The sequence below is a fragment of the Epinephelus lanceolatus genome, chromosome 9, assembly GCF_041903045.1.
Source record: "Epinephelus lanceolatus isolate andai-2023 chromosome 9, ASM4190304v1, whole genome shotgun sequence".
NCBI classification, from domain to species: Eukaryota; Metazoa; Chordata; class Actinopteri; order Perciformes; family Serranidae; genus Epinephelus; species Epinephelus lanceolatus.
The window spans coordinates 6,036,046-6,047,015 of NC_135742.1; the positions used below are offsets into that span (position 1 = coordinate 6,036,046).

Here is a 10,970-nt window from a genome sequence, read left to right on the forward strand (position 1 = left end):
GTGCAGAATCGATTATCTGCGATTGCCGCACAAAGCATGCTGGTTAGATTTGTGTCCAACTCAATTGCAACTTGCTCTGACGTCACGTGGGCGTGAGCAACAATAACCTCACAAGATTGAGGCAGTCGCAGTTTGCTGCAGCTGCTCTCAACCATCTACAAGACCCAGGGCATGATGGGAAATGCCTGGCTGTCACCTGATCAAAGAGCTGATTGGCTCTTAGTTTCAACGTTTCAAAGTCTTAATTTTCTGTGTAGTTGTAATATTCAGTGCTAGATTGTATTTACAAGTTTGATGTAGTGCAATGACTGTTAAATCAGTTAACACACTCATCTTGTGTGGCTGATAGTAATATGTGGTCTGCAGACTACAGGTAGCCCACAGATGGATCTAACAGGATGTAAATATATCTGTGACTTCCTGTTCATCCTGTGAAGGCTCCTGGAAACTGTCCGACTTGACTGCAGCTTTCTTTCACCGCCCCCTGCTGCTGCTGCCTGCTCTCGTTTGCTCTACAGGAGAGGTGCAGCTCGTCTTGAAGGAGCATATTTCTATCTTTAGGCCTGTTGTCAGGTTGAGAATGTAAAAATAGAGGTTTATCTATACTGAACAGATAAAACACATGCTACAGTATACCTGTATTTCATGTGCTGTAATTTTGTGTGACATTAAAATACATTAAATAAGGAAAAACACATTTGTAAAAGTGGAGCAACAACTGCTCACACTTACTGTTATAAACTGTAAACTCACATATACTTCTGTGTGGAGTTTGCATGTTCTCCCCGTGTCAGCGTGGGTTTCCTCCAGGTGCTCCAGCTTCCTCCCACAGTCCAAAGACATGCAGGTTAATTGGTGACTCTAAATTGTCCGTAGGTGTGAATGTGAGTGTGAATGGTTGTCTGTCTCTATGTGTCAGCCCTGTGATAGTCTGGAGACCTGTCCAGGGTGAACCCTGCCTCTCACCCCTAACAGGATAAGCAGCCACAGAAAAATGAATTAAAGAATGAATATGTTTTAGAGTATGACTGGATTATTAAATTCATGGGCTGAAGAAATGCTACTGAATCAACAGATATGAGTGGTATCAAGTGTAGAGTGTCTCAAATTCCAATCACCTAATTTTGGTTTTAGAGTTCTCTAACTTTGCAAGTTTCAGTGTTACTCCCGTCACTCAACTCTTTCCCACCATACAGTAATTAATCCCCTAAATGTTTCCAGCTATCTTAAATGATTTCTGCAGCTTTGTCTGAGTCCTTTGCATTTAGCAGATCCATTAGTCATGTGACTTATAAATCCTCATACAGTGAAGACATATAAAACAATCTTATATTCATCAGTGATAGCCGTGGCTGGAGGCACTATGTTTCCTGGTTGGTTGTCCTGGTTGTCCACCCGTCCATCCGGCTGTCTGTCCATCCCATTCTTGTGAATGCGATATCTGAAAAATGCCTCAAGCTAATTCCTTTAAATTTGGCACAAACGTCCACTTGGACTCACCAATGAACTGTTTAGAATTTGGTGGTCAAAGGTCAAAGTCACTGTAACCTTGTCCATCTCATTCTGGTGAACGCAATGGGCCCTATTTATATGGTCTAAAATGTGAAGCACCAGGCGTGCGGCGCATGGGCGTGTCCCAGTCACTTGCTAGTTAGACAGCGCGTTTTTAGACTGTGCGGGCGTGGGATTACTAATACAAGAAAGATCTTACTAAATATCTGTGGAATATTATTCAAACCTGTTTTCATCCTATAACAGAGCACAGCTGTCAGGACTGCCACAGAGCTCCTCAAGGTGCTGATCCTGCAGCTAGGACCTGTTCAGCGTTTTCGCCCCCAACCATGTTTGTTAATTGTTTTCACATGTTTCCTAGAGCTGTGTTCTGCCTCTTATTTGCATGTGTGTCCTCTCTACACTCAGATAACAATATAATAATATAATATAATGTAGCCTAGTATAACATGTTAAAATAAATGCAATGTGTGGGCTTTGGTTTTCAATCAAAAAAATGATTGATTGGTCAGATAATTTCACAATTTCAATTGTCATTATTACAAATTATGATGATCATTATTACTGCGATTAGATCATTCTGATTAATGACTGACCATTAAGACATGTTTCTGATAAATATTTTAATGTGCACAATAATAACCTTTCACATTGTAATCATATTTTTATTTGTTATCTTTTGCATATGTGTGGCTGCTTCATGTGTGTCTGAGCAGAGTGTGCATGCGCGTTGTGCACCCGCCTAGAGACGCATATTACTAACATGTTTAACAGCGAAATACTGCGCCGTTGACTTTAAACCGGGTTTTTGTTGGTCACTGGCGCATTTGCTTTTTACGTCATCTAACTAGCAACGCGCCATGACTGCGCCTGACCACTCCTCATTTTTAGACCAACACACCCAGAGAAGCGCAAGTTCATTTGCTAGTTAGACGACGAGGGCGCAGGGCGTGAAAATGACAACTGCTCCTGCATCTAAATAGCAATGACACTTGCGACATGGATTATGCGCCCTCCGTCGTCTGCTTTAGACCGTCTAAACAGGGCCCAAGATCTCAAGATGGCCTTGAGGATTTTTCCCCAAATTTGGCACAAACGTCCAATTGGACTCAAGGACAAATTCATTCGAATTTGGTGGTCAAAGGTCACAATGACTTCACAAAACATGTTTTTGGCCATAACTCAAGACACTAATTATTCAGACAAATGTCTGAGAGGGTTTAATGATGAAGTGATGACATTTTATATCCAAAAGGTCAGCTTCACTATGGCATCATTAAGTTCTACAAAAACACTTCTCTGGCCATTACTCAGCACGATAACTCAGGAACAGAAGGAGAGACATTTGGTCGGATACTGAGTTTGTGACATTAATCTTGGTTAACCACCTTCTGTATCTTCTCTGTCACCAGTTTAAAGATGTCTGCGATGCATTCATGTTCTAGAATTTGTAACTTCTTTGCAGCAACATCTATATTTGAGGCATTGTCTCCTGTCATAGCTACATATGAGTGTGGACAGACATGGATGTAAACTGTAACCTGGTAGGTGGAGGGATTATTTGTCTAAATGATCCTTAATGCCCCTTTTTGAGGTCTGAAGCCGTACTGTCCCCTGGAGGCAGCATTTTGAGATCAACTTACTTCCTTAATTTGATACACTTGTGTCAGGGAGGACATACTGTAATACAGACGTTGTTAAATCAATGAAATAACAGCTGGGAGAGAGGTGATTGTTTTTTATGGGACAGGTGGAGCTCCTGTTTTATTGGAAAGAAGTGTTGATTTACACGTGTTTATACCTGCTGGTACAGAGATAATCTTTTATTAGATACGTTTTATCAGATAATAAATGACAGGAAGAGCAGGGTGTGTATTTTTGCCTTTAACCGAAAATAGTGTTGTAAAACTTAATGAAACATTTATTTTTAAATTGTAAAGGCCTTTTTTTATCATCAGAGTAACAAACCTACTACATGGCCAAAAGTATGTGGACACCCAAATATATGATATAGAATCATGGGCAGTAATGTGCTGCTGTAACAGCCTCCACTCCTCTGATTTAAGCTTTTCCAATATTTTGGAAGCTGGCTGCAGGAATTTGCTCCCATTCAGTCACAAGAGCATCAGTGAGGTGCAGCACAGATGTTGGGTGATGAGGTCTGGCTCACAGACTGTGTTCCAGTTCATCCTAAAGGTGTTGGATAGGGCTGAGGTGAGGGTAGTGCAGATGAGTTCTTCCACACTAATCTGGGAAAACCATTTCTTTATGGAGCTTTGTGCACAGTGGTATTGTCATGTTGAAACAGAAAACGGACACAAACTCATGCAAAGAAGTTGGAAGCGCAGTGAGGTTTAAAATATTATTGTATGTGTTTGAAGATTTCCCTTTATTGGAACTTAAAAACCCAAACCATAAAGACAGGGGTGTCCACACACTTTTGGCCATGTGGTGCATGTCAAACATCATAAAGAAATAAATTTACCGTGGACATAAAGTTGAATATATATCAAAAATAGTTTGTTTTTTATCACTCCAAGCCTTAAAGATCCAGTATGTTGTGTTTAGTGGCATCTAGTGGTGAAGTTGCAGATTGCAACCAACTGAAACAACTTTGTTTCACTCCCAACTCATCAAATACTGATGCTTGATCAGCGGCTCGTCGGCCTCAGACACCAACACACAGAGGCATGCTTTGGCAGTACAATAAAACGAACTGGGCAGAGGCAGTTGTCGACACTCAGGGCAACTACCGTAGTATAAAAAGCAAGGGGTGCATTGGGGTGAAGTGAATGGGTTAAACAAACTACTGACTTCCAAAACCAAAAGTCATTTGAGTTGTTTTACTAACAACGGAGTGTGCTAATATATTTAGCATACTATGCAACATATGTCACATGATGTAACATTACTTAGTAAGAAGTTATTTTGAGGAAAACCATGATGTTTTTTTCTAAATCTAATCAATGCCTTGTGTGAGAAAGCTGCTCTTGATTGGTCAGAATTTCCATGTGGGAAAAATCCAGGAAGTGAAGCAAACGTTGAAGAAGAGTACACTTGCAAGATAAATGTGACACTTTCTAATGTCACAATGGAGGGACAACTACGCAGGTTGATTTTAGCGCTGCTCATCGTGGACTACATTGCTGTCATTGTTCATTTTAGTCAAACCATACAGTTTGAAAACGAGGCGCGGCTCCAACTAGAAAACAACGTTTTGATGCATTGGATGTGCTGAATGTGCATATTAAGGCAGTACAGGAGGAGGTGCACATTAATAATCCTCCAGGACTGTAACATGCTCATGTTTAACCCAAACAATGTGTCATGTGACTGCAGTTGCTTCACATCCAGGTCGGAACACCTTCTCACCACAAACAAACCGCACCAGAGTTCCTTTGTAACCAGACCAAGACCACCTCTTCAAGAAGGTCTCAGTCTGGTTGTTTTGGTGCACACCTGAGTGTGATTGCTGTGTTCACACCTGCCCAAACAAACTGAATTTAGTGGGCAAACGCACTTGAGTTCAGTTGAACTGAACTAAACAGGGCAGGTGTGAAAGCACCCTGAATGACAAATACAGACTACTGCCATCTGCTGGTATGGAGGAGTATTTCCTTTCATGCAGGTGCAGAACATACGTGCTACTTGGCCACCACTTGTAGTCTTTGTGGTGTCTTCATATGAGACTTTTTGGCAAAGACACAGGTAACGTGGGGCGTCGCAGCTTCCGTCGCCACTACTTCTCTGGAGTCGGTTTGTTGTGTTCGAGCCTTTATTTTCAGTTGATTACAAACTAATGAAAATAGTTATGAATATTCCATTTTTGCCATTGATTCCTCCTAAATCCTACAAAGCTGGACCTTTAAGTAACTGACCCCTAGCTGAAAAAAAATCCTGGACCTAAAACTGAATATTGTTTTCCACGTCATCACACTAAAATCTTTGCCTCTTACCAACCCTCCACCTACCACCCACTGCTGCTGCTTCCATTTTTAACACTCCTCCACCAGGCTGAGACTGACTGAGCCTGAGGGTATCATGGACCTTCAGCTGCCGTCTGTCTGGCTTCATTTTCCTCTCTTTTGTGTTTTCAACCTTCCTCAAACGTCTCACCTTGCATCCTTTGATACCCGGGCCTTCTCGAAAGAGAATTTGGGCAGGACGCTGGAATCGTAGGTCCTGGACGTGGGTTCTGCCGACACCCCAGCTTTGGCCCCTTTCCTCCTGTTAATGGTGTCCTTGATGCGAACGCTGAGGTTGGGGCTGCTCTTGCCGCTGGCTTTGATTGAAGGAGGCCTTGACACCAAACCTGCCGAGGTCTGGTTCTTCATCACATCCTGCACCTTGTTGAGCTGGATGCACTTGTTCTGCAGCTCCTCGCTCAGCTCGGCCAGAGCTCGAGTCTGTTTGGCCAGCTGCTCCTGAAGAGCCTTGATCTGCTGCTCTTTGGCACAAAGCTCCTCGTCCCTCCTCTTGCCCTCTCGCTCCAGCTCGTCCACTCGGGCCCTCAGAGAGTCCAGGGATGAGTTTTTGAACCCCTGATCTTTATAGATTCGGCTGTTGGAGGAACCAGCAGAGCCGTCCGCGTGTTTGTAACGCTTTGATTTCATCGAACCGTTCCCCATCTTGTCACCTGAAGACACACCAGAGAGTCAAAATCAATATTTGCGAGTGATTTAAAAAGTTCAGATGGAGGAGAGGTGAGTTTTTCCAGCAGTGCAGTGACATTTAGCAGGAAAAGGTCTGTTTGAGGAAGCTGGGAGTGAGGTTTCAAACAAAAGAGCTGACGCTGTGCGGAGAGAAAACCGGAGAAAGAGAGAGGAGAGACAGCAAATCAGTATATAATGGTCAGTGAGTGTCTTGTCCATTTATTATTCAGAAGGCAGGAAGTATTACATTACATCAACAGTCACTCCCTGCTCAGACACAAGCAGAGAGCCAGATGCTCTTTAGGAGGCTTATAAAATATGAAAACCAATCAAAACATACAACTTTAAGAGAATAACTGGATTTCAGAGTGATCTTTAAGTTTCTGTCCACATGGTGAGAGAGTATCTGGGAAAAATGTCCCAGAACAATCCTGGTTTTGTTGTGTGGGACTGTCGCCCACTCACACATACAGTCGACTTCATTCAACGCATTCCTGCTCGGATACAGAGAGTGCATGTCAGATCAGGCTGTTCCCAAACACCAGCCTGACGAAATCATCATTTATCATCATTTAAAAACTTATTCAGAGAGATTACAACTTAATTTCACCTTATTTTTTCATTTTGTTATAAAGCTTAAACTCAATAAGTGCCACACACAAAAAATTACAGCAACAAATTTAATTAATTTTTATTAATTTGTATCATAAGAATAATCCCGTAAAAGCGATTAAAAACTGATCCAGTCAAGTTTAACACAGACAGGATCGTGCACCTGCAACTTCCCGATGCCTCGTCATTCTTCTCCACAGACACAGTGATGGATGAGTCGGTGTTTGGTTCAGAGGATCAGTCTGCACTCACCTGATCTGAGTTTTCACAGCCTTTAATCGAGCCTGGAGGAGGATTTAACAGAAGAAATAATGTGTCCGCACATTCGAGCATCTGCAGAGAGACGGTCCATCAACAGCACTGGTCGCATCCTCTCCTCCCTCTGTCTCTGTCTCTGCTTCTCTCGCGCTCTCTGTCCTCATCCGGCTGTGCGCGTTCTCGTGTGCGCGCCGACCGTTTTGATCGGTGAGTCAGGTGAGAGACATAGAAATAATGTATTTATCTATGACGGTGACGAATACTTTATATTCGCTGTAACAGTAGGGCTAAAATAAGCGCAAGATCAACTCTTAATGTTTGGGAAATCACTTGTAAATAAACTTCAATTTATTTTTAAATTTATTTTAATAATATTTTATCTAACCGGGAAAACCTCATTAGGGAGTGTTCTTTATTTATCAGAGGAGAAGGTAGGCCGACACATTCTCACTCTGACCTCGTCACATACTGACGTTTGGTTATTGAGGGTTTTGGTCATGGGTGTTTGGACCCTGGGTGTGTTGGTTGTTCTTCAGCCTGTCACATGTATTGTCTTCTTTCAAATTACACTTCCGTTTTCACAGGAAATGTACAATTTGCATGAAGTCTCTTTCAAAATAAATGCACGATGCCTGTACAACACTGGGAATTGACGTTTGGAAAATGATTACGTTTAGCCAACACACACACACGGTTGGGTTTAGGAAAAAAAAGAGCAGGGTTTGGCTTTATAATCTTATGGAATGTGAACACCAGCCTCCTGCGTGAACGTCAGTGGTTGTTGGACCCATCCACCACCTGTCAAGCCCACCCTGCTTGGACTTTGGCCGCCTTAACTTTCGTTGTTGTCCTGTCGCATTTCCCCTGTGCGGAATTTATTATATATAATAATTATAATATATATATTACCATTTATAAAACTGTCCCTAGTTCATATCACTCCCCCTTGAAGATCCGCATATTTATTTGAACCCAACAGCAACAAAAAAGCCTTTCTCTATATGGCTATTTAGCGTAGCCGCGGTCGGGTCAGACACAGTGGAAGTCAGCAAACCAGAATACGGCACCCGGAGGCAGAAGTGATTCTGCTCGCCCGCAGCTGCCCGCAGCCATTAAACCACAGAGGAAGAAGGAGCCGTGTTTACGAGTAGGATTTAAGAAACAGGCTAAATGACATGTAGTAGGGAGTAGTCTCTTGTACAGTAGGTGGTGGTATGCACCTGGAAGTTGTTTGTGATCTGCCAATAAATTGAGAGAAGAAGAAGAAGAGCCGTGTTTACAGAGTGTTCTTCAAGTAAGCGGTACACAACGGGCATTGCTGAACACATAACAGTTTTACCAGATGTATCTATAAGGACTTGGTTGTACTTTCAATGTCATGGCGGATAAAGAAGGAGCACCATCTAAAAGAAAAAGAACAGAAGAAGGCTAAACGGGACAGTGATAGGGCTCGAGCCCAAACGCGTGTAAACCTCGGTCGGGCATTCACCAAGTGGAGAGAGCTGAGAGATTTGAAAGGTTTTAAAACTGATCCCTAGTTGGCCCTTTTCCTAATCGACAGGTAATTTTTGTTTATATTTAGAGAATATACGGCAACTTGTTAGACATTGTTTCACTTCAATATATGACGACATGGAAGTTATAAGCAAGCTAAATGTAACGTTAGCTGATGTGAACCGCTTTTGTCTAGTAACGTTACAACAAACGCCACAAAATTATCTGTGACTGTGACCATGAACACAAATACACAGCAGGCAGTTGTCCTCAGTTTATAAGAAATTCAGAGCTACACCAGAACATTTATGATTTACCTCTCGCTCTCCAACACAAATGCATGTGGTAATGAAGCCGAATGCCAGCTGCAGTCGGAATTTTACGACACCAGGCTGTGTTATACCGCTTCGACCAAAGGGGGCACTATAATCAACGAAAACGTAAAGTTCCCCACAGCTGCTTTAAACAATCATAGCAACTGACTGCGTATCATGCCGACGTGAAAGGATAGCATTTCATGTTGGTGTCTAATGCCGTAAGTCACTGACCAAGCATCGATCCATTTTTTTGGTGGCCAAATTTTAAACGAGACAAAGAAAAAAGTCATTTTGAGGAAACATCACTATTTTAAGTTCAGATTTGGTTATGGGGTTTTTTTCTGATAGGAGCACTTGTGGCACACAATGTGTCCAAGGAGCATCAGAAAACTGAAAATCCAAATTTCTGTTTTTACAGTTTCTTGCTTTGATAGATGGTGTAATTTTTGGAATTTTTTTCTTTAAAAATCTGCTGTAAAATAAATGCAAAATACAACCCCTCCCCTAGTCTCGCTCACTAGACCTTTCTCAAGAAAAGAAAGGTCTGGCTGGGCCGACTCTCGCTTTAAGAATGGAGAAAAAAACGCCCCGACTTTTTTTTATTTCTTTCAACAATCGTTCTGGGCGGTGCCACAGCAACGGTGCACTTGCAAAAATATTGCCGGGGGGAAACAGGTTTTGGTGTAAAACGCCCACAAAAATATCACCTACAGGACGCAAACCATGGCAGAAAAATGGCTACATCCCTGCAACACTGCAAAAGTTAGTAAAGGACGTGTTGAAAACGGTTGAAAACTGCTACACAACCGGAGGTGGTAGGGCAGGACTTCAGCGGGTGGCTCGTTCCGCCCAATGAGAGGCTGATCTATGCAGCGAACTTCCGCCCACTCAGACTACCCCTCCCCTAAGCCAAAGGGGAGGGGCTGGAGCCTATCCCAGCTGACATTGGGTGGGAGGCGGTAGGGTACACCCTGGACAGGTCACCAGACTATCACAGGGCTGACACATATCTTTCACACATCTTTGGACTGTGGGAGGAAGCCGGAGTACCCGAAGAAAACCCAAGCTGACACATGCAAACTCTGCACAGAAGGGCTCCCCCACCCTGGGTTTGAACCAGGAACCCTCTTGCTGTGAGGAAACTAACCACTGTGCCACCGTGCTGCCCATTGAAATCATTTCATCCTAAAACTGAACCACAGTAAATGGCACCTTTTTAAACACTCAAATGTCTGTCAGTGACAATAGAAATAACAAGAACCAATCCAGAAGTGATTGAACACATTATGTACGTACAATAAGACAAGCAGGCAGGAAAGGCTTAAGTGCAAGACGGGGATAATAAGGTGCAGAAATTTATGTTTGGATGTGATGCGTGTTTGGTTTCTTAGAGAAGATGGGCATTTTGTCTGTGTGTGTGAGGCTGATGCAAATTTTCTTTCCCAGAGAGCCAGCCAGAAGAAAGAGCATCAAACTTCAGCAGCACTGATGTGAATTCACAAAGTACTTTTACTATCTCAGATTTACCTGCAGACGGCAGAGGGGGAAGCATACTTAAAAGGCTTGAGGCTTGAGGCAGGATTCACAGCTATAACTTTATCCGCAGAAGCATTTAATAAACAGATAAATAAATATGCATGTCTTGCATCAGGGAACTTTCTTTTGAAGTGAGGGTATGTAACTTTCTAAAAGATGAAACAACACGTTCTTCCTCTTACAAATAAAGTTAAATTCAACTTCAACTTTATTTTGTCCCTAGAGGGCAATACGTTGCACAGCATGTAAAAATACACATAAAAAAGACAGGAGGGAATACATAGGAATATAAATACTCAGTAACTGGGGGGAGTTGAGGGAAGCCAAATACAGTGATCTGAAACAACCGTGGTCATCAACAACAACCAGCCAAAAGAGCAGCCTCAGTACGAAGCTTGACTCTTTGATTCATAAGTTCAAGTCAACACACTCAGTAGTTTGGCTGCTCCGTCTTAACTTGATCTGGCCTGACCATTAGCTTATGGTGGCTAATGTTAGCTAATGTTAAACTTTGGATGGATATTGCTCAGTAACTGACATCACTGAGTCAGTTCACTAACTTAATGACTGTTCTTTACTTGTGGTACTA

At 42.5% G+C, this 10,970-nt stretch overlaps 1 protein-coding gene across 1 annotated transcript in view; it reads right to left on the minus strand.

Moving 5' to 3' along the window:
* prkg2 (protein kinase cGMP-dependent 2) overlaps positions 1 to 7,161 on the minus strand; it is a 51,096-nt gene extending 43,935 nt beyond the window's left edge. Inside the window, exons 1-2 of the mRNA XM_033620170.2 lie at positions 7,029 to 7,161; positions 5,629 to 6,148 (exon numbers count right to left, since the gene is read on the minus strand). Of these exons, the coding sequence (XP_033476061.1) occupies positions 5,629 to 6,140 (512 nt within the window). The 5' untranslated portion in view covers positions 6,141 to 6,148; positions 7,029 to 7,161. The remainder of the gene's footprint in view (positions 1 to 5,628; positions 6,149 to 7,028) is intronic.
* Between the last annotated feature and the right edge of the window lie 3,809 nt (positions 7,162 to 10,970).